This window comes from Cinclus cinclus, chromosome 2 (genome assembly GCF_963662255.1).
Source record: "Cinclus cinclus chromosome 2, bCinCin1.1, whole genome shotgun sequence".
NCBI lineage: Eukaryota > Metazoa > Chordata > Aves > Passeriformes > Cinclidae > Cinclus > Cinclus cinclus.
In genome coordinates, this window is record NC_085047.1 from 102,552,686 (window position 1) to 102,579,311 (window position 26,626).

The window sequence follows — 26,626 nt, forward strand, 5'->3', positions numbered from 1 at the left end:
CACTTACCTCTTCTTTTTATTTGGGAAATTCCAAGTAACAGCTATTTGAGGAGAAGAGTTGAGAGGGTGATTGCAGTAAGATTTCTAGAAGCAGTAGTAAAAGGTACCCTTTTTGTTACCTGACAGCCTTGTTTCCTCTAGAAGTTTAAATCCAATTATAAAACTGAATTATTTCAGTATTGCTCTGGAGAGTTCTCAGCTATTCAAACGGCAACAAAGTAGAAAATCAGGTTAGTACTTTGGCACACATAGGCATGTAGGACAAACATCAGATACTCTTTTTAACATCCCCAAATGGAAAGACTAACAGGTTGCAGATGTCCATATGAGCATACACACTGCTGCAGCATGAGACCAACTTGTAAAGAGTCCTATTTGCTTTTGTTTAACAGAGGCACAGCCATATCTTGGTCCAGACTAGAAAATGACACCAGCCAGAGTCTGCAGAAGTCAGCCAGCTTACCTAAGCAGCCTCAGAACCTTCATTTAGGCAGAGGTTTGTGGACTGTGGCCTTAGGTGGGCAGTCCCTCTTCTCTGTGTCACAGGGGTACTGGGACATACATTTCTAGAGCAGGAAGGTGTCAGATTTGGGACAAGAGAAAATTTAGAGTCTGAGATTGCTGCTTTTTGTAATCTTGCAGCAGAAGGCTGAGGAAGCATGACGCCTGAGTCAGGACACACAGAAGGTGAGTGAAAATGGAGATAGGAGAATTCAGGTTTACTCCAGATTTGCACCTAGCTGAAGAGAGCACACAGATGGAGATGGTGACATCTGAGAGCTCTGAATCAACACTTAAACAAAATCAGCCTTATTGACTGTAATATATCTCAATTAGGTCGAGTCCAATATTGAAGCCTGTAGTTATTACAGTAATGTGACATCCTTCTTGTGTTAAGAGCTCCCCAAGCACATCTTTTAGAGCTTATTTCTGAGATGACCAGTTTCTTCAGGTTAGAGCATCAGTTTTCCGTTCCCTTGAGATCAGTGACACACCAGGCACAAAAAACCTGTACCTCCCACAAGAAACATGCCAAACATTAATGAGGTAGCTTTATTCAGCCAGCACTGGTTTTACTGGAGTCTCAAAATTTACATAATGTCTCCCCCTACATAGTACTTTTATTTGCTAAATAGCTGAATCTGTACTTCCAAGAGTAAATTTGGCTGAGCTCAGTAGATTTTGCTCCTTGAATCCAGAGCAACCAAATTATCTAGCTGTAGCCATTTAGATGCAGGTGCACCTTCTTTTCTACTTATCCTGAAGTAGCTGTTTTTCTCTGTTTGGTCTGTGCTGGGAGAAAGAGCATGGTACACAGATTGTGTGATTGACCTTTTTCCTTTACTTGGTGTGCCTTTGCAATGAAAATCATCCCCAGAAGGAGGTAAACCCAGGTAATGGGTCATCCTGTGGCAGGGACAGCTGCCCAGCTTAATTTTCACTAGCTCTAAGATAAACCCAAGAAGTGCTTGCACAAAATCCCAGACTCTTCAGTTGCTGTTACCCGAGGAGGTGGAGAGCAGCTGGATGGGCCATTTGCTAAAAGGATGTTTGCTGTTCAGAAGCTGGGATGAAGGACATAGGGAAGGGCTTGCTGTACTGAGGAATGTGAGCTCCCATACCAGATGAAAAAGCTGGGTCTGGGCTCAGTGAAGTGAAGGGGTTTTACCAGAGACAGTTTTGAGAACAGATATTTCTTTAATGTCCTGAAATTCAAAATTAGTTTTGAAGTCTGCTGATTCTTATCTAATTTGCTTTGGTGTTCTAATTTCCAAGTTTTCTCCTCTGAGAAACAGCCTAATGGATATTCTAAGATCATACTGATATACAGCAACTTTGTTTTCCTGTGATTATCATCAGCTTTATTCTTCGGTTGCCTTTCCTACATGAAAAAACAGGAAGACAACAGAGTTCAAAACCTACTTATCTGAGGGGGCTGGGAGAGACTGGTAGGCCCTGCCTCTCTATTGTAACCTTTATTCTCACGAATCTAGTGATTTGTCTAGAAGTATAGTTAATTATCTAATGACTCCAGTTTGTAGGGCAACAATTCAATTAAATTAACTTGCATCTTCAATTTTTCATCCTACAGTGCTAACACATTTTAAAATGTAATTCAATTTCTAATACTTCAAATAAAAGTACACAGGAGCATTAAGCCATTTTGTTAGTTCAGCTGTTTGCACTCCAGCCCCTCACACTGCTCAAGAGTGGAACTGTGAGCACTTCAAGGGGCAGCTCAGCTGCATCACTGGCTCAGGAAAGGCCTGACTGAGGCAGCATAAACAAAGTCTCTCAGACGGCTCTCCCTGAGGCTGCCTGTGGCTTACACTCACTACCTGTAAAAGTTTGTGTCTGCCTTGGATTGGAAATCATCTTCATTAAAAGAGAGAACTCAAAGAAGAACATGTGGACTGGATGCAATAACCTTTGTCCCCTGAGCAGAAAGCCGAGGGGAGGATGGCTCAGGGCCCTGTCCCACACAGCACCGCAGCTTCCTGACGGCATTTAAATGGTGTCATTTGCTCTTTTCCAGATTGGGAAATGCTGGCACCCTCTTACCTTCAGGTGTGGTGACCTAAAGAAGCTGGTAATTTGCCAAAGGCAGGGAATGGCTGGAGTGGGGAGGCTACAGCTCAGGAGGAGGGAAGCAGCTGCAGGAAGCCGGGAGTGAATGGGCCCCGTCACACACAGCCTGATTCCTAGGCCAGCTCAAGAGTCAGCTGAGGCTAAAGGTGCCGAGCAAACTTTAAGTTCTGGCTGAAGGGTATTAACAACCATGGAAACATTACCCAATGTTTCATGTGGGGAATTCAGCTCCACCTCTTCTGGCTCTTTTTAATTTAAGGATTGCCATGAACAGAAGTCAATGCTTGGAGGACCCTGTCCTCACAAAGCCGATGGGAATTGCTGGTGCCCAGCAGCACTGCCACCCCCACACAGTTGAAAAGCGTCCCCAGTGCCAAGTTGTACAGTAGCTGTTTCTACTTTAAACACAATTTAAACACAATTCCTGCCTGCTTTCGAACCACAGCACTCCTGTATGAAAGGTATCTTTCTCAGCAGCCTTCACACTTCCCTCATCAATGCGTCTCTGTCCAGTTTCCAGCCCCAGGGTCCTTATTCAGAGGAGAAGCAGACCCTGGAGCCCTCACACGTCTTCCCGGCCCTGCAGAGACTGCTGATCATTCCTGCAAGCAGGAGCACTGCTCATCGCCCCCACCCAGCCATGCTCTCTCCTTGGCTTTGGTGCTCAGTATTTGTGGGACCCGTGAACCGCAGAACCTCCAACCACAGCCTCCTGCTCCCAAGGCAGAGCCCTGGAACATGAACATCCCAGCCACAGGCTAGAGGTGTTGTGATGTGGCACGGCCAGGGAAAGCACAGGAGAGCAGACACCTTCAGCCATGCCAGCCCTGCTGCAGCAAAGCCAGGTCTGTGCCGCAGCCGCACGCACAGGGAAGCAGCAGCTGGACAGATGCCTGGCGGGAGGGGAGCAGGGGACATGGGGCCTGCTCACACCCCAGGCAGCTCCGCAAGAAGAGGAGGGAAAGGATTCTGTAACTTCAGCAGAGCGTGAACTTCTGAGGGTGTTTCATGGTGCTGTCTCACCTTGATTCATACGTGCAAATTTCAGTCCTGGCTGTCACAAAGCGTGGCGCTCATGGATATTTCATACACAAATTAGCCCATAAAAATTATTGCATAGAGTTTTGTTCAGTCCTTTGACCTGCTAGCAAAACAAAAAAAATCATCTGAACCTTTTGCTCATTCACAAATTAATTAATAAGAAAACTACAAAAGATGAAATTTAAAATACACTTAAGTATTTGCCATCTTACTTCCATGTAGATCTTTAAAAAAGTTCTAAGTGTTATGATCTCACATTAAGAAATACTTGCTCCTTTTAGAATTGAAAGAAGAACAAAAAGAAAACATAAAACTGTTTTCTTAATGACCAAAAATTTACTTAATCAAGAATTTGGATATTATCATCCAAAGGCATAAGCCTGATATTTCACACCTGCCTTCTACACATAAACAGAAGTCTGCTACAGGACTGGTATGTGCATGTTAATGAAAAGTCACTTTACACAACCCTTCAAACAACAATATTTAATCATTTTCACAACAAAATCACTTTGTACCTCCCCAGTGCTTTCTGTTTTTCTTTAAATATAAAACCAAACACTTCAAAAAGCAGCAGTATATAGCTACACATTTAATGCATATTTGATATTCTTTAGAAAGGGAAAATCCATATCTTATGTGAAATACTTTGTATTGTTATAATTAAATGCAGCAAGAAGTAGTTCTAGTGTCCCCTTCCAGAAAAACCAACTTGCAAAGCAAAGCATTTTCACAAAAACTTATTTATCCACCTTCTACAAAGCATGGTTCGTTGGACTTGTAAGTTAGATTAATAAAATGACAAGTTATCATCTCAACAGGGGAAAAGAATGTAATTTCTTTTTTTATTTGGAATCTAGTTCCAAATTAATACTTTTGTTTTCAAAAGATGGAACACTTCCAAGATGTATGATGTATTTCTGAGGCACAGCTCAGGAATCAATACTTTATTTACCAGTTACAGTAGTCTATCTCTTTCCAGGGAATTAGGAATCCAGAGCAGTTAATTTCTGGGTGAATATGGCAAATGTATAACTACAAACCCAAACTGAATTCTTATTCCTTATCCCTTCATTTCCTTCTGTTGTCCTAAATCTGCTACTAACTTTACAAAAATCACGGAAGTAATGTAGAAATCCTTATTGCTGGAAAGCTATGGCAGGACTCTCTTTGTACAAAAATATTTTAATGTAGATATTTAGAAATGTTACATAAGAGCATTTCAGTGATAAAATATTTTATTAGTGTTTCTGTTTGAGTGCGATGAGCAGTGTATTGTGACTTAAAAAAAAAAGTCTCAAGTTTCACTACCCAATCTTTAAATCTCAGACACCACTGTTACAATAGAAGCAGATGCTCTGGAAGAAAATATCTTCCCAACAGTAAGGTTCTGTACTGCCAGTTGAAATCCATAAAGCCAGATTTGGGTATGGTGGAGTGTATATATATTTATATATTTGTGCATATCAAAAAGATTATGGGAACTCTGCCAACCACATGTGAATGTGACCAGCCAACTGCATACTACATCTCACCCAGCTCCTGGCAGGCAGGGTGGTTCATGTTGGTATAAGGTGTGCTGCTGGAGCCAGCTCTAGCATTTGATGGGATGACAAGCAGATCCTTTGTGTGTGGAGTTTTGTTACTTGGAATTATCACCAACATCACTTGCCCACTCACTCCATGCTATGCAAAAATATCAGTTATTTAAACACTTTAAAAACTTAACAGATATTGCTGATAAGATATGAGATACTCTGTGGTTAGTTAAGAGCGCATGAGACCACAACCAGGCAAATGTGAAATTTTGAAAGAATGAAAGGAAACAGGAAAACTGAAATAAGCATCAGGTTCAAGAAAATGTTGAGAAGACAAAAGTAGGATTATGAAGTGTATCAGTCTGTAAGTGTACAATATTATATAGCAAACAATACCACGTCAACAGCAAATTAAACTGTCACACGGCAGAGATCCTTGAACATGAAATAATACAACTTTTTATTCATGTTTTATAGATTACTTTTATTTAATTTTGCTTTAATAATGCATATTCTGTTCACTCTGTGCAAAACTGAGGACAGAGGTGGGTGTTTAAATCATCTAATGAAAATCAAGCGGAGATGAACATTCAGGTTGAGGGAGAGACCTATCCAAACCAGGAAAGCTAAAAAGCCACAGCTGCTCTCAGCTGTGCCTTTTTGTCCTGCCACCTGGCACAAACATGCTCTCCTGACCGAGCTGCTGAGTCCTGGGAAGGTGACCTCCGCCGGACACCGGGGACAGGAGTCGTCATGGTAGCTACATAAGGAGATCTGGCCTCAACCAGCTCCAGTCAGTGTGTGGCAAAGAAAGGCACAAATCATTGCAAAGACCAGACTTCTGTTGGTTTGTTTCCTTCTTGTACATTACTGTACACAATGTAAGTTTAAGTTGTAGGGGATTTGGGGACATAAAATTGCATATTTAACAGAACTTAAAACCATAACGAAAAGTAGGCTGTTCAATCTCGAAGCAAAAATAATCCCTCCAGCCCCACCATTAACATTCATTCCTGGCTATATGAAGTACAAACATTTTAAAATCTGTGACAAAAGACAATTAAAAACCAAAAGTCAAAATCATAAAGCTTGTAAACAGATAATCTGAAATACACTTTATTTATGGAAAAATATCATCAAAATAGTACCACTATGGACTAAACTGCCTGAGTTTTCATTTCACCTAGGATCTTGAAGTAGAGAGCCTTTAGCACAAGATCAATTTCAGTCACAACTAGTGCCGCACAGCACGACTTTGGGTAGAAACTTTGTTCTTGTTGGTACTTTTGTTGTGCTATCAAAAACTGTTGTGCTAATCCTTCAAACAAAGGGATGTTGAGGCAATTCTTAAATCATTTGGCACAAAGTTATTTTGGCTGGGGCATAAATTTGAGTCTCAGTCATGAAGAATAATGCAACATTCCACCTATCAAGTATTCACTTTGATTGAAGAGCTTTCTTTATGTCATTAACTTCCATCTAAAAACAAACAGAAGAAAAAGCATTTGATTAAATTAGATGCTTCAGCAAACTGAGGCACGGCTGGTGCCACCAGAAAAGCACATTCCCTCTTGTCCATAGGTGTCAGCTACAGGTTTTATACCACTCTTATTTCCACAGATTTCACAAATTGAGGTGCTTCTCAACTGTGTAAGATGACCATTCATAGCTTCCTCCCTTAGACCGTGACAAGTACAGTCATTGAACGTACTGCAAAACCTTTCAATCTCTTTAAATGACAACTTTTACATGCCACACAGCTCACTGCCTGGTATTACTGCAGAATGAGCACTGTGTCCATGCACCAGCAGCTGCACTTACAGCCAGCACAATAAACTGCACTGCTGGCAACGAGCACAGGTAGCTGAGAGACAAAACCCATTGTCTCTCTCCTACAGGGAGGGTTCTTGCTGTAGGAATGGTGGTTGCCTTCTACAAGCAGCAAGCCTGTGCCCAGGCACCTTAAAGGCTCTGAAGGTGCCATGGTTAAAAGGAAACCTTCAGCAGTCCCAGATGTACACTTGGTCCCTCTGACAGACACTGAAAAACCCTAAGGCAGGGGTCCTAGATTTATTCAAACCCACATGTTTCAACCTGTGTTCAACTGCACCATCATCAAGGTAGTCTTCTTTAACACATGGACTGAAAGCTATTCTACTTCATGTCTATCAGAGAACTCTGAAACTAATGCTACTTTTCTGTTAACTCTCATCTTCATGTAAAACTAATAATGCCATCTTTGCTAGTATATGAACATTTACCAGTATAAGCAACATTTGAACTGGAGTAAAAGCATTCAGCTTTATGATCATAATTTTAAACCCATCAGTGTGGGTCTCTGCATAAAGATGTAAAGTTATCTCTGATAATTCTGAATAGTGTGGCTTATAGACTAAATCAACAATGGCTATTAAGAATGTTCACTGGGTTTCATCTTAAAAAAATTCAGTTTCAGCTGAACAAGAATTGTGTATTATTAGAAGCCGTGCTGCTATGTGGTTGGACGCATAAAGTCCTGGAGCATAGAGACAGCCCTGGAGCATAGACACTGAGGATCTGCAGTTCTGCCATTCTTTGCCCAAGTGCTTTACAGAGGGAACAGTCTAGTGGAATTACAATTTAATTTTTTATCCCTAGTTCAAAGTACAGTTGCCCTATACCATAAAAAAAATATAAAATATAATCAACACCAAACCACTTACGAAGTACATGGAATAGAAGAGTATAGTATGCATAGATTAGAATATAATAATTTTGTTTGGAAGGGGCCTATAATGACCCTTTAGTCCATCTGCCTGACCAAGTTTAAGCATGTTGTTAAGGGCATTGTTTAAATCCCTATCCAAAACCCTCAAAAACCAGTTTCAGTGTCATTTCACATCAAAGCAGCTTTGTTAATGATTCCTGCAGAGACTGAGCTCCATGAATCCCACAAGCAGGGCAACATACCTAGCAAGTGACTAAGGCAGCACAACAACATCTAGAGTTAAGGTACTGTAATAACTATGGGAGCAGTAACTGGGTTCTTAGAGCCCCTTCTTTTATATTGCTCAGGATGCTTTACTAAAGACAACCTAAGTCAGTCTGTAAAGCAGACATTAAAATCTTGCTATATGAAATAATATTCCAAGCATATTGAGACAAGCCTACTACAAAATCTAAAGTTTTGGCAGGAAGTAAGTAACTTAAAAAGGCATGATTTCATTTGTGACAAAATCAAACAAAACTCAGATGAAAATTATCATAATCTGAATCTTGTATTGTGTTCGATTTTTAAAAAAATGTCTGCTTGTGCTGATAAATGTTTGGATAATTATCAGGCTTTTCAGAGAAACCCAATGTTGCAATATATATGACACAAACTTGCAACGCAATGAAGGGAACAGGTATATCCCTATATTGGTAGTTTTTTATTCACTGGAATCTAGGTATCTTAGCAGAGTTATATGTCCCATGTCAGGCTAAATCAAACCTGCCTACACATCCCCAGCATTAAAATTAATTTAAGTACCTGCAATCGTAGACGGATCTTCTTCTCTTCATCCAGTTCAGAGAGCAACTGTTTAATCTCTTTTCTGTTAAAAGAATGCAAGAGAAACTTGGGATGGAAATCACCACACTAGTAAAATACAAAAGATAATCTCTTGGAGACATATTTACCCCACTTCGCTAGTTATTTTTTTCCTCTGAACATCTAATTGAAGTCAGAATACTCTTGTACACTCTAGGCCATAGTAGAGAGAAGTAAAACTCACTATGGGACAGCACCCCGCCCCATCCCACATGGCTAATGACTAATGCCTCCACACAGCCCTGCATCCACAGGCTCTGCTCTGGCCTAGCTGTATCAACACCATTTCAGCAGCCAGTTGCCTTTTTCCATACCAAATGTCGATGTATTGACTGTTGGTGGGTTATAAGAACTGGTAACACAAATCCTGCCCATCCTATCACATACTTAAGCCACTTAAAAGCTGTTTACACCAGCAATACAATGTAACCTTCAACTTCATTTATAAGACTTAACGATCCCAAATATGGATTTTCTGTCATTCTTCTTTGTTGGGAAAGGGAACATAGCTATGAGGAGCAGACACGTTCTCATGTTCCCACTGAGTGATCTCACCTTAGGACAGATACCAGTAGGTGGAAGCTGCCCTTGCAAGAAGGGCCGGGGAGACCAGAGGAGCAGGGTCAGCCTAAGAGGCGAGGCCGTGGGGCTTGCTGGCTACATCCAGCTTGAACCATGCCCTCCCGCATCTTCTCCCAAACTCCGCACACCTCTGTTCCGCCACAGTCTCTGCACGCTGCTTGCCCTTTTCTTTTTCCTGCCTGGGCTACACACAACTGACAATGTAAGTGAAGGTTTAGCTTCCAAAGCATTAAATATTCTCAGGAACATCAAAAGTTACATGCCAGTCCCAGTTTCTCCTAAGAAATGTGCAATTTAAAGAAAACAAAGGGGCCCAAAACTGAAATAGCAAGATTTAGGGCCATAAATACAAAGGCCTTCAGATGACCTAGTCACAATTTAATTACCACTTTTGTAACATGAATTTCCTGGGAAAATGTGCTAACAGTCAAATAACGAATTAATTTAATAACTTTAGGAGCTTGTAGCAATTTGTACTACAACTATAACAAATGCACCCCTTTTATTATGATCAATTCACGTGAGTTCCCAGATAGTTACTGACAAATAAAACAACATTTACTGCTTATAGCTTGCAACTTAACTTTTCTAACACCCCGTAAACATCTACTTGACATCTGTCATAACAGAGGGGAAAAAAAGATGGTGGATAGCGCAGGTCTTTTTTTGCAGAGGTTGTCACCCTTGAGTATGTTCTGTTACACGAAAATCACTCACAAATACATAGGCCAGCTGTGCACAGTAACATCCATGAAGGCAAACTCAATCAGAAACTGCCACCACTATGCACAAATGGATCCATCCCACCTACTGTGATTTGCAGTACTTACTTTTGCTGGTCTTTCATGGTTTCAATGATGGTTCTCAGCTCCCTAATTTGTGTTCTCAGCTCTTCCAGGGCAGTCTGACCTTGGCTCAAGTGCTCAGTCTTTGGCTTTCCTTCAGTACCAAATAGGGATGGGGAATTTGACCTGTGGCCTGTTGTTCCCATAGCAATTGAATGAAATCCAGGTGATGGTGAAGGGGATAGTGATGGTTGTACATTACTGCCACTAGCCAGACCTCCTGGTTTTGGAGGCAAGGAAGTTTTGTTATCAGACACCTGTAACAAAAAGAATAACATTTAATGTCTGCAGAAAGCTTTATGAAAATCAAGCGTCTAACCAATGCAAAGTATTTAGCTGCTCTTCAGTAATGCTGAAATTCCAACAATCAAATATGGACAGGATAAATACAGTGCTTAGTCATCATCATCATCTTTGTGCATGTACATCAGAGGGGGTCTAGTTGTGATACAAAAGTTCAGCAATAGCATTTCCAAGATCTCAGACCTAGCAGTGAATTAAACCAGGGACAGATGCTCAGTATTTCTCTCAGATGTTTGTGAGAACATATCTACATCCATGGATGTCTCCCACAGAGCACAAAACTACATGGCCAAGAATTCAAGTTGTATTTTTTTGTAAATTAAATTTATAATTTCCCACCAACTATTGAAGGAATCTTCCAAGTTATTTCAAAAATTAAGAAAATGTATTACATGTTCCCCCTAGCATCATGAAAATAGAAAAATATTCATTAGGTTCACTCGTTGGCATGATATATATAGAAAAAAATTCCCATGGTTTCAAAATTATAATAAAGAAATGGAGCGTACTGTCCTCTGTTAATCAAAGCTTCTATGAATCCTCATAACTACCAATAGCTCTTCATTCCTCCAGGAATGACAGAAAAAAAACACCATTAACCTATAACCCTGGAATCACGTGGCTAGCTAAAAATGATTCCATGTTTCTTAACTGTGATCCAGTGCCCTGCTTAGTAGACAAGCCTCTACTCTAATGTGCTACATAATGTAATATATGTATATAATGTAATGTACTGTAATACAATATTTTATACTTATTAGGCAATTAGAAAAATCTGAAGTTACCAACCATACATGGCCATCTACTCCATTGCATACAGAGAACAGTGTACAGGTACAGTTACACAATGGCAGTAAGGGGAATCTTCACACAGTTATTTGGCAGTGCTATGTGTGCATTACATGACAGCTACCAGGCATGTTTGAAAATCTGATTTGGACAAGAGTAAGAAAAAGCACTGGGCAACCTTCCAACTCTCTTTGGAAAAGAGATATTGAAGTTGAATGGCAAAATACTGAGCATAAATGGTATGGAAATGGAAGGAGATGCTGCAAGTGAGGACTTGGAGATTGGCAGAGCATTAGCTAAACAAAGTAACTGATTGAAAAGTTAGTGATGAGATGAAAATCAGGAAGAATTATGATGGAGAGAGAAGAGCAGGATCCACCAAGTTCTGCAAAAAACAGTCTTCCCTGCTATACAACTATGATTGAGCTCAGAACCTGATCTGGGAAAACACTGAATTCAAGAAGTGTTCTGCACAAAAAAACAAGTCGGACCATAAATACAAATAAAAATGGCGTTATAACCACAAGAAAGCTGAATCACTGTAGTGCCTTGAAAACTTGACTCAATGACCTGAATAACATTCCTTTAGCATTTTATCACTTAGTTTGTCTATCTGGCTTGGAAGGTACCTTAAAGGTCACCTAGTTCCAATCTCCCTGCCATAGGAAGGGACACTTTTCACTAGACCAGGTTGCTCCATGCCCCATCCAGCCTGGTCTTGAATGTTTCCAGGGATGGAGCACTCACAGCTTCTCTGTTTTGGCACCTGTTCCAGTGCCTTGCCACCCTCACAGTAAAGAGGTAATCCAAACCTACTCTCTTTCAGTTTGAAACAATTCTATCATCCTCTTCTATCACTCCATGCTCTTGTAAATAGTTCCTCTCTATCTTTCTTGTTGTTCACTTCAGGTACTGGTAGGTTAGGTCACCTCAAAAATCTTCTTTTCCAAGCCAAACAAACCCAATTCTCTCAGCCTTTCCTCATAGGAGGGGTGCTCCATCCCTCTGATCATCTCAGTGGCCTCCTCTGGACTTGCTCCAGCAGGTCCATGTCCTTCCTTGTGCTGGAGACCCCAGACCTGGATGTAGCACTCTAGGTGGGGTCTCACCAGTACAGAGTGGGGTGTAAATAATGTGTACATATAAACAGACCTTTCATGGATAATAGCCCCATGTATCAGTTAGGTGCAATTTTCCTTCACACTGAAAAGAGATTTCAGGCTGAGTTCAAATCTGGAGCAGCCAAGCAAGGCACAACTGGAGTCATTGATCTGAGCATCTTATTCCAGAGCTTAACTGGCTTTCAGCATTAAAGCCTCAAGCAGCTGCTTTCTAATAGCAGCCATCTCATTTTACAGGAACAACATCTACAGTTTTGTCATATAACTTAGAAGTGTTGGCCCAGCAGTATTCCTTGGTGAAAGTGCTTCCAGAAGAGGGAGCTACATAGCAAAACATTATCCTTATAACTTGATCACAGAAGTGCATGACTTCATCTTTGAAATACTTGTTAAACTACTAGAATGTAGTATTTTTATTATTAAGGGTATCTACCCTTATGTAGTAAAAAACAGTTCCAGCCTTTAAAGCCTGACCTACACATTCCTTTTGTAATATTTGATTCTGCTATAGTAGTCTACCAATATACAGTAAGAATGGCACAAGCCTATAAAACTAATACAATTATATCAGTATGAAAAAGTGGTTATATTTGCAAATTTAAATTCACATGCTAGTACAGTATGTCAAAAAGTTGTATTTACTCTACTCACAGACTCTTCTAATGTAAACTCAGTTTAAAGTCGCAAAAAGATAAGTTCTTTGTTTCTAAAATTTATTTCCCAGCCCCTCTGATTCTGTGAAATACATTTACAGGATTCTTTTCACAGTATGGTTATTTGAGACATTTTAACTGTGCAATTCACTTAAGACTTGCCTTTCAAGTACAGAACAATCTTTAGTACCCTTTAGCATTTTAAGCTTCTTTAAGTGGGCAGTTACCAGGTGACTGCTAAATTAAATTTTGAATATTTCAGTGCTGCTTTAAAAAAAGAAGATGCACATGACAAGGTTAAGCAGAGGCATTCCAATTAACTTACTTGTGATATTGTAACAGTTCTTGATTTCCTTGACACTTCAAGAGTTTTGTGAGTAATGGAAACATGTTCTTCCTTCTCATCTTCAGGACTTGGTGAGTCAAAGAAATCAGGACTTGAAAGTGATGACTATGTAGACAAACACACACCACAAAAAAAGAAGGAAAAGAAAAGCACAGATATTTTCATTGTACAAGAACTTTTTTAGCTATCATTTTCAAAATAACAATACTTTAAATCAGGACCCTTTGTCCTCCTACTCCCCCCTTTTTTGCCTCTTATTTTCAAAGCCAGACTACTTTCAAAGCGTTCAAGAAATAAGACATGCTAAAGAGTTGAATTCTGCGTTAATTTACAGCTTTGCACATGATATCACAAGGTGAAAGCAGCCTCCTGTCCCAGGCAGGACGCTGAGTGCTGTGCCGTGGGGATGCCAGCTCTGTCACCGGGTGGCTCTGCTGTGGCTCTGCTCAGAGCAGGTGCCACCCTGCTGCTCGTCAGAGGCCCCAGCCAGTGCCAGGGCACAGGTGTGAAAAGGGAAGGCTCTTTCCACCCCCTGATCCTTTCCTCATAGATGTGACAGGGGAAGGAAAACTTCTATACGGCTCTTTTATATATCTGTACATATCACAGAAGTCTGTTTTGAGAGCATTCCCCCTTTTTGAGTTCTACTAGTTTTGCAATAATCCTTTTTGCCTCCTTCCACTTTGTTTTTCTTCAGTAACACAGACCCAGGTAACCATCAGTGGTTGCTCTCATTCTGATATTCCAGAATGCAAAAAGCATGGAACAAACAAACCCCAAACCCCAAAGAAGAAGACATTGAACAACTAAGCAGTGGTTTCTAAACTATTGTTTATGAGACCAACTTGTCTAAAGACAGATATTAGAGAGTGAAATTAAATCACCCTTGTATTTATAACTGCGACCTTAATGAGAAGAAACACATGATAGCTCAAGGAGGGGTGTTGAAGACTGAATGGTCTATTTGTCCTCAAAATCTGGTAAATGTCCGCAAGTAAACAAGAGAAATACTTCTTTCAGGAAACACTTCAAAATCCTCAATACTTTGCACAAATTAGTCTATATAAGGGATTTTTCTGGGCTCAGTCATGGCTGGCAAGGAACACTTGGCAGCATCCAAATAAGGGGCTATAAACCTTAGAATGAAGAGAATGTTTTAAACATCAGTATTCAAAACACTGGCAGCCTTTTGACAGTAATTTTCCTGATCTGCATCTCTCTGCCTCATTGTACGTGCGAAGGAATGGCTGGGTAAAAGTAGTAAAAACACCAAGGAACGCAAGTGGGGGAGAGGGGGAGGGAATTCAGAAAAAGTATTTTTAAAAATAGTTTTTAAAGAAAAGGAAAATTGACTTACAGATGTGAGAGACTGGGAGGGTGGTCGCCTGCCAGTAGCTTTTGGTCTGGTTGTAGTTGGATGATTAAGCTTCTCAGCAATTGGTATTACAGAATCAAAACCTTCCAAGTCTTAAAAATAAAATAGAATTGATTTGGTTTTCTGGCAATTGTCTTCAAAGGGAAAGAATCACATTTTTTTCTAATTTCAAAGAAATGAAATCCCATTTTCCTCACTGGGTCACAGTGTTCTGCATGTATTTAGCCACCATGATGGCACTAAAAAAACCTGGAAGTCAAAGGCAGCTGTAATCCAGTCACCCTTGCCAAGAACAATTACCCTTCCAACTCAAACACAATAAAGCAGAGGGGGAACGTGTAGAGGAGCCTTTGGCTTTGTTTTCAGCATAGTGAAAGCTAAATGACATCATGGGTTCTATGGCATGGAATAAACAGTTTAAAAATTTCCATCTGGCTACTGAAGGGGTTAGTAAATTTTTTTTTTTTCCTGAGTAACTGGAGACATAAGGCTGCGCACACACTGTCTCAGGAACTGTACTGTCAGCTCTGCATTGCAGCAATTGCTCAGAAGAGTGCAGAATGTGAATGATCAAGCTGGAAGTGATGTGCAGGTTCCCAGACACCTGCAGCTGGAGGCACCATAGTTTCCAGGTGAGAGGACTATCTCCCTCCAGTAGTCCAGAGGCTATGGTAGGTAAAAGCTGCAATAGGCTCCTGAAGCTGTACAGAGTCCAGGGAAAGCAGGTCTGCTTGAATGCTGTACCATCTCCATGGCCAGTGACAAGCTCTGGGGAAGTGTTTACTGAATCCAGCCACAGGGTAACATGTTTACGTGAAAGAACGATGTGGAGGCTCAAGGAATACCGCAGCTCATGATTACATGGATAAATCAAATGGCTTAATACCATTCATCTATTTTTATGGGTTGTATCAGTTTCACTCACCTTCATTTCAAAATGCCCTACAGCATATGTTGAGCAGGAAGAAGTCAGAAAACATACAAGAGGTACTTTAGACAAGATAAATCAAAATTCTTCAAAATCACTTTCAGATATGAATCAAATACAGGAATGGTATTCATTATTCAGAGACTACTTTTCATTGCACACATGTAGGAAAAAGTAGCTTTTAAGTTAATAGTTCTATATAATAGACACTTAATTTTCCAAACTGTTACAGAACAATTTATATCTGAAGATCCAGTTTTGTTGCCATTTACAACCAACCACTGTACAAAATTACACAATGGAGAAACAAATTAATTAATGGGCCTGTGAAATAAACTATATGCACTGAAGGACATTTGAATTGATTCCAATTACTCATGATTTGTCATCTAGAAAGTAAATGGGATTGGAGATTCCTTATTCAGCAATATCCTTCCATCTCCAGAAGATTAAAACAAAACAAAACAAAACAAAAAAAAAAAAAAAAAAAGGAAAAAAAAAAAAGAAAAAAAAAGAGAGAGACAGCTCTTTCAATAGCCCTGAAATAGTTTAAGGTCCACCGTATTTCACCTCCAAATACTACTCTATTTTTGGAGTGACTCTTCCTATATATAACGAGTGACCCCACTGTCCTCTACCATGTATTTTTGTCATTGGTCTTTTTACTGACTTTGCAGCCTGTGTGCAAAGGTAGGTCACCCGCCCAGTCTGTCAGTGGGATTTTGGCAATCTGAATCCTCAATTGTACCCAACACATCAGGTGAGGCCAGAGTGCTTTGAAAGTTAAAATGAGCTAATTTTAGCAGATTGCACAAAACCTATCTGGAGTTCTACAGAACTTCAGGGTTTCAGAAGAGCAGAAACAGAAGGAAAAAGTTGTTTTCTGGGAAAAGAAAAAGCAAGCAAGTGCTAAGAGCTGGTTTCTATTAATATCCATGAAGCTGACCCATAAGATAGCCAAATGATTTAAGATCACAAAGCAAATCAGTAATCAATATATTAATATATTGTCTAATTTTAATTTTCACTACTGAGTTACTTTGCTAAAGTGCACAGCAAAAATGTAACACCATCAAAAATATACACTCCCTCTAAAAAGGTGATACACACGAGCAGAAATGGAGGCCGAAGCAATCCTTCCATTTGCCCCAGCCACCCTCTCCCACTTTACAGTTTTTACTATTTTTTTTCCTGAGCAAGCTTTAATCCAGCTCATTTTTCACTGGCATGTGCCAAGCCATGTGAATACTTGCACTGAAGGAAGGATCAGTTACCAGTACCACAGGACTGATTCAAGCTGCTAAAACTGAAGGGAAGAGCAGACTTATGCTTTGGGGGGGCAGGAAACTGGCTGAATTATTATGAGTTATTTTGCAGTCTAGGAAAGCTTCAGTGTATGAGTTCTCTCTCTCCAGTTTCCATTTTTGTGGTCTACACAGGAGTATGAAAGGAGATTGAATGAGGTGGGAGTCAGTGTCTTATCACAGGTAACAAGTGACAGGAGAGGAGGAAACAGCCTCAAGTTGTGCCTTGAAGTTGCGTTAGGTGAGCTTTAGACTGGATAGTATGAAAAATTTCTTCATTGAAAGTGTGGTCAAGCATTGGAACAGGTTGCCCTAGGAAGTGTCAGTCACTGCTCCTCAAGGCATTCAAAAATATGTAAATGTGGTGCTTAGAGAGATGGTTTAGTAGTGGACTTGGCACTGCTGGGTTAATGGTTGGACTCAATGATCTTAGACGTTTTTTCCAGCTTTAAAGATTCTATAATTCTGTAAGCAGCCACCATCCCTTTCTCTGCTCTTACAAAAGGTATCTACACTCATATGGAAAACAATCAAAGAAGAAATAGTTTAATAATTCAATGTGTTTCTTTGTCTTAAATAACTAGTAAATACCTAGAATTCTATATTTGATCAGAACAATACTCATGTTTAAATTGTAAAATGTATCGATAAACAGAAAGTGTATGAATTTACATCCTTGAGACCCATAAGTATTTGCAGACATAATTTGCTCCCTGCATTTTATAAATACCATGAAAGATGAACATTTATATGCAAAGCTTCTATTACCAAGAAATATTGGGAATCCTACACTTTTTCCACTTCTGAAGGCATTTTTGATATCTAGAAAAATAAACTAAAGCAACCTATACCTGCACTGAATTTTAAAGAGAGTAGAACAGCCTTTATACAGCCTTTATATATATATATATATATATATATGGAGCCTTTATAGCCTTCACAGGTGGTATCTGCTGCCAAACTAGTGAAATCACAGCCATTCAGTTGATACTCTAAATGAAATTCTATTAAAGTGTAACAGACAATAATAAACTAGTAAATCCACTTCCAGCACTCTTATATGCCCTTTTTCTCTCCATTTGTCTTTCTTATTCAGACGTTGTTCTATCTCCCCAATCTGCTCTGCATCTAAGGCTATCACCACCTTCCACAATCATCACCTGTGGAGATATTAATTCAAGAAAATTCCCATCCAGTGAAATACTAACTAGTAGAATGAGCAACAGAGCCACTCACAAAACTTGCTGTCATATATGCTGTGGATTCAGTAATTAATGTGTGCTGGTTATTTGATTATTTTTTGCTGGTGGAAAGCAAGGCTAGATGTTTCTGACTACATTAAACTCCCTGAGGTCATTAAATGCAGAGATCAGATTTCAGTTTGTATTTCTGCATCTATCAGAAATTGGGAGCTTAAATTTACATACTCAGCAAAATGTACAGCCTTCCTGACAGGGCTCAAATGGAATGTCATTAAAGAAAAAGTCCAGAGTGCTATATTCACCGCCACATAAATTGCCAGTACAGCAACATCAGCATCCAGCAGACCTGGACTCTGCTCTGGTCCAGTTTTTTCTTTGTCTGGTAATAACAAACAGCAAGGAAAATTCTATTAAACACGTAGAATACAGAGATGGCACCCACCAGTTAACTCCCTAATTAAAAATGGTTGATACTTGTTCTACAAATAAACTGATGCATTCATCATTATTACTGTCTCACTGATCAAGCTAGTAATCCATGAAATAATTAATGAGACTGGGAGAAAGGCACCAGAATAATTTTAATATATCAGTGTAGTACATACAGTCTGGCATATTGAGCAACCATATTTCAAGAATATGAAAAAATGTCAGCTGTGCAAGAATTATCCCTGGTATCCTTCCAAGCCACTTAAGAATAGAATATTTCTCCCCATTGCTATGTTCATTTGGAAACATGGTAATCTAAAGGATGATGATGGTATTTTTAAAAATATGCCGAGATCCAGGAAAACAATTATTTAGAGAAAAAGTTCTAAACTCATTAGACTCGTACCTTTCTAGAAAACAACCTTCAGTCCCTGCCCCCCAAAAGACCCCAGAAATAAAAAGTTAAGTGGTTACGCTTCCTTTCTTACCCCTTTTATCCCCTGCATTTACTATTCTGGCATAAAATGTGGCTAGGCTTTATCTTCCATTTAGGTTTTGTAGTATTTGGGCCAAGTCATTTATATATAACGATGACAGAAAGTTTTTTGAATTAGTAGAGGAATTGCACCTTGAAAAACATGAAATGGGAAGTGATATATAAGAGAATCAACACTTTCAAAATGCTAATGGTGAAGTTTCACAGAAATACAGCAGGCTGAAGGAAACGAGGCAAAGTTGGCATTCAGTTCATTTGAAGATTATGTCACAAAAGCCAGAGGTGGATTTCATTTCATAATAATCTTCAATACATTTAACAGAATGACAACAGGCATGTGAAATAATATATATACTGTCTTTAAATTAATAATTCCTAAAGCTGTCAAATGAGACACACACTGCAGAAAAAAATCTCCTGAATTAGTGCCCATTCAACATACAGTAGAAATTAAAAGAGAACTCAATAATCTGAATGTTAGTGGGAATTTTCAGAAGACTACAATTATTTTAACTACTTCAAGCATCCAGATTCTGCTACTCCCTCCATGCTGAACAGCATGGTACCCTTTGAGGAATACAGCCATACTCCCAGCCAGGATACAGGCAGCAAATCTCACCCATAATGAATCACAGACAGTGTTTTAAGATTTGGGTAATGCAGTTTTAGAAGGAGAGCTCCCTGGCTGCAATGTTCCTTTGTTCAGGAATGCAACAGTGATGTGCCAGGGACGCCTGCCCACACAGTTCTGTGCTTTGGAGTGAAACAGCATAGCTCACCTGGCTTCCCAGGACAGTCACAGGACAGCTGTGACTTGAGGACAACCTTTCCTAAAGCACCCAATTATCTTCTCCCATTTCAATCCTGACTTTTATTGCTTTAATAGCTGAATGTAGAAAGCTGCCATAACGAGCTTTGCTAACCATTTGCCAGTGCCCTCATAAGGATTTTATTTTTAACAATTCGGAACATGCCAAGAAAGAACTGAAAGGTCAAGAAAACTGAGGAGCTAGAAGAAATGGATATGCTGTTTTCAAGCACCTCAACTTGATACACATGGTGGCCAATTAAAATTTCCAGTTTATTGCTTTTTTCTGGACCCCTCAGGTCAAGAGCCCTACTTAATTTATATAAAGGACCATTACCATATTCCTGATTACAAAACTTACAGTCCAGAACTTTGTTTATTGGGGATTTTGACTCGATTACTTAAATATTAAAAGTTAAACTGTAGGGAAATTCTGTTCCTTTGCTTTGCCCTATTAAAATGAGCATAAACAGTAGCATAGAAAGAGGTTTAGGCAGATTTTGATCTTCATTGTATGAGTCGAATTTTGTCCTCCAATCCTTATATTTACCAGTATTTTCTAATTTTCCAACATTTATTCTGTGTTTTCAGGCAAAATAAGTATAATATCTCACAGTAAAACATCCTGTGATTTAAAGACAAACCGGCTCCATTCTACAACCTATTACCAGAAATATTACCTATCCTTTTCCCGAGTGTGGGCCAAATCTTATTAGATCACTTTTTCTTGCAGTCAGAGAGGCACAGTGATCACCTCTCCTGACAAATACAACTCTAGAACAACTGCAAATACAGTTCAAGGAAACATGATATACTGAAGATTTTTTTGTTTATTATTTTCAAGAGGGTATTTTTAACTACCCTTTCAGGCCAGCTAGCACCAGTCTTGCAGGGAGAGACAGAAAAAAGAAAACTGATAATCAGATGGCTTTGGCCAGTACTCCATGATCCACCAGCAAATACTCTGCAGATTAAAGTCTGAGGAAATGGTAAAAAAATGGACTTGCACCAATCAGCTTCCAGGGAAGCTCTTAGAATATTTCGTACCATCATTAGACGTTTCAGTAGGAATCAATGAAGGCATATGTGCCTTATCTTAGCACTGGTGAAGATTATTAACTGCTTTCATAAATACTATGCAAAGTGTGTATAGAGCCATGAAAAATATTGGAAAGATGTGTCCACTTGGCTCTGTGCAATTCAGTCTTTGTTCAAAGCACAGAAACTGCTTCTTGTGGGGATTAACTGATCATTTTCACAGTAGATACATTATTTTTAATTCTTTGTGGCTTATTCCTTAAATCACTTAGCTTAAATCCATATGGTTTTAAGTATTAGATGATGCCAAAGCAACCCTGCTTTGGATAGACAAGACTTGTTTCAGGATTCTAAAGTGTGTGTGTGTGTGTGTATAGTTAGAAGACTTAGGATTGATCCCAACTTGCAGAAATAACTCAATACCATTTTTTTGGGAGGCATTTGTTTTTGATCCACTGTTTTGGTAGGTACACTGGTGTTTGGCTCAACCCACTACATCCACTAAGCTATTATATGTGCTAGATATTTCTGTCATCACATGGCCTTCATGTACAAAATTCTTTATGAAATTGAAAAGAAACTTGTCACCTAAAGAAAGATCAAGTTATGCCATAAGGTATGAATTTAAGCTGTTGAAATCAATGTAGTTCTATGTAGGACTAAAAGTTTGTAGAACAGGGTTTATTGTCAGTGTAGCTTATGTTGTTTTAGAAGCATTTTAAAAGCTCAAATCCACTGCCAATCCAGACCAGTTGTTGGTAGAGATGTACCAAAATAGGTAAGTAGCCGCTGTGATTTAATCACAGCCTTGGTACATGACCACAAATTTTCCACTGAGTGTCCCTGAACGCTCTTCCAACTTTTACTGTATCTTTGTTGTGATTTTTAACTCTTTCAGACTAGAAAATCATACTAGTATGTTTCTAAATGTTTTTACACAATGAAATATATGTATTACACTTTGTGATGACAAAACCTGTCTGCAAGAACAGGTTAATGAATCCAGAGCATTGACAAACACATGTAAAATGCACATCACTTTTGTCACTAAAATTTCTTATGATACATTAAATGATAATGATTCTTCATTTCAATACTATGATGCAAGATTTTCTGTCACAGTATGCTGAATGCAACTTTTAATTAAGGAAAAAATCTGTAATATCCACGTAAACTTTGGCATTCTACAAAATGCTTCTTTTTGTATTTGCTTGTTATGCATTGTGAGCTAAATCAAAGACAGGACAGAAAAGAAATGCGGAATAAAAGCCTTCCCCTCATGAAATGAAGAAGAGTTAGCCATGGCAAAGAGATGTAAATAGGAAAAGTTGAATGCAAGGTGTGTGAAAAGGAAAGACAAGACATCACTGAAAACAGGGGGAAAGAAAACAAAAGTGAGGAGGAATGGGGAATGATTCCTCTTAAATAACAAAGTCTGAAGGCTAGTTTTCCAATGTTTTTTGTAAAAATTGTGAAAAGAATCAAATGCATGGACAACAGAAATAAGAGCTGCCATATCTACAATCAGAAGCGATGTTGCTAAGCAGAATTTGCTCTTGTCAGTGCAGTGTGAAAAATTGTAATTAGTACTGAATTCCCATCCATAAATTTACATGTGAAGTCACAGCTCTGTTGAACATGCTAAGGAAACCAAGTCATGAGCTAATACCTACATAAAAATAACCTTTTTATATATGCAACTCACAGAACATTATTAACTGTATTACACACCACCTCAACCTTGCTCAAGCATTTTTGATTTTCCTGATTGGTAAAGTCGGGGAGAATGCTTTTAATGGTGTGGGGTTTTCTGGTTAGACAACACTGATCCACTGGTAGAATATTACTCAGAAAATAAACAGGGGAAAGCCATTTCCAAGACACATAGACACAAAATGCAAGTTTTGCATCTGGATTCCCAATTCAGCTCAGCATATTGATGCTCAGTTGTTGATGGCATTACTGATTTTGTTGTTACTGATCACTTGTTTGCTTTTTGAGAGAAGGTATAAGGAAGAACCCTGGATCTTCTCCTGCTGTATCACAGAGGTTTTGGTCTCATCATAGTAAAGGAACCAGCTTAGAAATCCTTAAAAAAGGCTTCACAGAATAAAGAACTGTTCTCCATCCAGCATTAGTTTGGTTTGTTTTAGTAACCAAAACTGTCTCTCCATTGTTTTTGTTCACCTCTCGGTTCTGCATGAAAAGAACAAGAGCTTTAGACTGGCTATAGGACTAAGAAAGTGACAGCCACTACCCAGCCTAACATCCCTAGTGCAAAGTAGCCAGGAGGAGCTGTGGTATTCGTTTTCAGTGCACAATCACCATCAGTACTTGGCATAAGCATGACAGAAGGTGAGGCAACTTGCAAGTGCTCTCCCTAAGTGACTGGGAATGGCACTGGACTAATGGAACAATAAAGAGGAGCCCAGTAATCACAAGGGTCATGTATCCAAGCTGCTACAAAAGCCATTTAACATCAATTGTCTTCAAAGGCTACTGCTAAGTCACACCTTGTCTGTCACATAGGTCCACTCTAACTTGTTGGGTAAATTTGGGTCCCAGAAAAGACACCAAATGGTAGATTTAATCAAATCCATTTTGACAGGATGGATGAGCCTCAGAGAAGCTGAGGTTGTACTTCCTACAGAGCACATGACATAGGGGAAAATCAGTAGGACATACCACTGTTAAATATTATCTGGACTCACACAGCCAGATCCACCATAGTTTTGGAATACACTGGGCAATTCCAGTCACACATCCATCATCTTTTCTAATAACTCATGTAGCTGCAAGACTTCTCCAACCCATTGTTCTCTTTGTAAATAAATTAAACAAAATCATACACTTACCATAAATACATTGACACTGCACCATAAACTACTCTGAACTCCAAACCTCTACCTCATAGGAAAAGACATTAATCCACTCTGAATTGGTTTTCCTTATTAAGCCTTGATTTATTGCTCTGCCCTCTCTTAAAAGGCCTTTTATTTATCTGACAATATTTTACGCAAGCTGTCAAAAGCAGTCTGAAAATTTATAACAGTTCTGCTCTCTGGATCCCCTTTCAAATTCAAAACCATAATTTATTTATTTTCTTCTTTTAACAAGTTGTCTAACAGGCTAGAATGACAAGCTTTGCCCTTGTAAATGCCATTCTGGTTTGACCCTATCAAGTTATACTTATTTAAGTATTCACACTTGAGCTCAATAGGTTCTCCATGTAAGTGGTAACAGGAAGACATCAGCTAAACCCTTTGTAACATATTGTGGTTTGGATTATGGATTCTTGTTGGCTCCTATACTGCATCTAAAGAAAACCCCTGAAACAACCCAAATTCCTCCCTCCACTACCCTCCTCTCCCCCTCCATGTTCTGGAAATGAACAAAAATTCCCATAAATAAGATTTCCTGCCTAACATGCTAAGAACAAAACAAAATAAAACTATAACCACCAAAACTAAAAAACACAAAACACTTCAGGCTTTTATCCCGACAGTGATTCCAAGGAAACTAGAACAAGGAACGAAAAAGTTTATCTCCATCACAAAAAGGTAGTACATGCTACCTGCACTCATAACTTTCAAATAAGCAGAGGCTTATGGGCTTTGAAATAAATTTGTAAACATAGTTAAGAAACCCTAAATGATAGAATTTGTGTACATTTCCACACCATTCCTTTCTAATAATCTCTACAATAAAAATGTTCATGTGGTTTATCACAAACTTCTAGCTTTCCATGTTTAAGCCAAATGAAAACCTGGGAAAAACATACTACCTGCTACTCCAGAAGAACCATAGCAACAGCAGAAGCTTTAGAAGAAGAAGATGTATGTATGCTGGAAATCTCATAGACCTATGTGAAATGCATTTAGTGTTCTGTTGTTATGTTGCAATTACAATTCCTTTATAACCTGAAGTTCTGCTTCTAAATCTGAGGAAAAGGCGTGTTTGGCTGTTCAAAGGATGCTATTGTACAGAAATGCTTTACTAATAAAGCAGTCTGGGTAGACACCACCACACCAAAATGACATTTCATGCCCCAGTGAAAGGTAGAATGCTTACACAGGCAGGATCCCGGGCTCTGCCTGTGACAAACACGGGGCAGTGCGGGCACAGCTGTGAACGCGGAGAGCGACGGCAGCAGCTGCTGGGCTTTCTGAGCAGAGGCAGAAGATGGCTCTGGGGCTTGTGCCCACTGCCCTGGAACAGCACTCACAGCACCTTGCTCACCAAGGGCCACGCACTGCAGCACCCACCCAGCAAACACCATCGCTCCTGCTTTGCCAGCTTGAGGAGGAAGGAGGGTGAGCGAAGATCAAAAAATAACCCGTTGTTGCTCCTTTCCAGGCGACTTCCTGATTAAATGGTACGTGGGTCAGGAACACAAGTTGTTTACAGCAGAAATTTAGACTGCTTTTAATTGGTGTATGCAGTGAAATTCAGTCAAATTGACCTGAACGGGGTTTCTGTTCCTTTTTGTTAGAAAGTGTAAAGATTAGTAATTGCACCAAACCCACAATATTTTGCAGTAGTAAAATCATGGCAGCACTATTACATCAGTTAAACAAGTATGCCTTATTACTGTTGGCCTTCTCACTTGTTTCAGATTTTTAAACGAAAATAACAAGAACCATCCTATGCAAAATAGCTCACTATTCCATATGTGCTTTTAATTTTTTTTTAAACAGAAAACTCCAACAAAACTATTTTAAGCAAAGCAGAAATGATCCTTTAATCCTGCAGTTAAAATTTGATATAAAAGCACTCACATTCATTGCCAAATCCTCAATGTGCCTCCTGAATCATACAAAAATCACTAAAAAGCAGAAACTTGCACCACAAATTTCTTAGGCAAACTGTAGAAAGCACTATAACTTACCGATGTCATTGCTTCTTTCAGAGGAGTCTTTCTCTAGAGTGCCGGATACTGTACTGCCCACTAATTCCACTTTTGGACTATCACTCCTGCATTTGGATCAAGAAGAGGAGATGTTTTATTGGGAGTTTTTGTGTGGGTTACAGTAAATTGATAGCTAATTTGCAATTAATAATGATAGAGCAAAGTATTCTTCCTTTGCAGCACCAGAGTAATAGCAATGTCAGTGAGAGCAATCTCTAGCAAGTCGACATGCTGTATGGATTAACCTTATCCCATTTCTCCTTAACACCTGTCAAAAAAGCCTGTTTTAGACACCGCAGTGTCCGGAGTAATTCTTCAGATGTTCACAGCATCTCAACACGGAAGAAACCTAAGGGCAAGGGGACACTCTTCAATATCTTATTTGGAGTGTTTTCTAATTAATTGGCTTGCACAAACTACAGCACTGGACTACCTGGAATGCTGCAGAAAGCAAGAGAACCTCAAATTAGCACTGTGCGTTTCAGCCATTCCAAGTACTTACTCTCAAATGTAACTCCTTCAACATGTTTTTGCACTTTTCTGATGAGACTAGACCATGAATACTGTTTCCACAGCCCGAAGAACCATGATTACCTATTTTTTCAGAAATGTCTTCTGAATAGTAAAATGTCAGGAATTATGATACTTCATACAGAGGACTTATTTTAAAATCAAACAAGAGATCAAACAAAAGCAACAAAATTATCCCTGCTTTGGAGAACATTCTATCCCAAATGTACTTGAGTTTACAAAAATACT

The 26,626-nt window shown here is 39.3% G+C and overlaps 1 protein-coding gene across 1 annotated transcript in view; it reads right to left on the reverse strand.

Annotated features, from left to right (window-relative positions):
* Nucleotides 1–6,221: 6,221 nt before the first annotated feature.
* The window catches only part of SH3KBP1 (SH3 domain containing kinase binding protein 1), a 184,876-nt gene continuing 164,471 nt past the window's right edge, over nucleotides 6,222–26,626 (reverse strand). The window contains exons 13-18 of the mRNA XM_062515143.1: nucleotides 25,847–25,932; nucleotides 14,736–14,845; nucleotides 13,358–13,483; nucleotides 10,152–10,423; nucleotides 8,680–8,743; nucleotides 6,222–6,647 (exon numbers count right to left, since the gene is read on the reverse strand). Of these exons, the coding sequence (XP_062371127.1) occupies nucleotides 6,606–6,647; nucleotides 8,680–8,743; nucleotides 10,152–10,423; nucleotides 13,358–13,483; nucleotides 14,736–14,845; nucleotides 25,847–25,932 (700 nt within the window). The 3' untranslated portion in view covers nucleotides 6,222–6,605. The remainder of the gene's footprint in view (nucleotides 6,648–8,679; nucleotides 8,744–10,151; nucleotides 10,424–13,357; nucleotides 13,484–14,735; nucleotides 14,846–25,846; nucleotides 25,933–26,626) is intronic.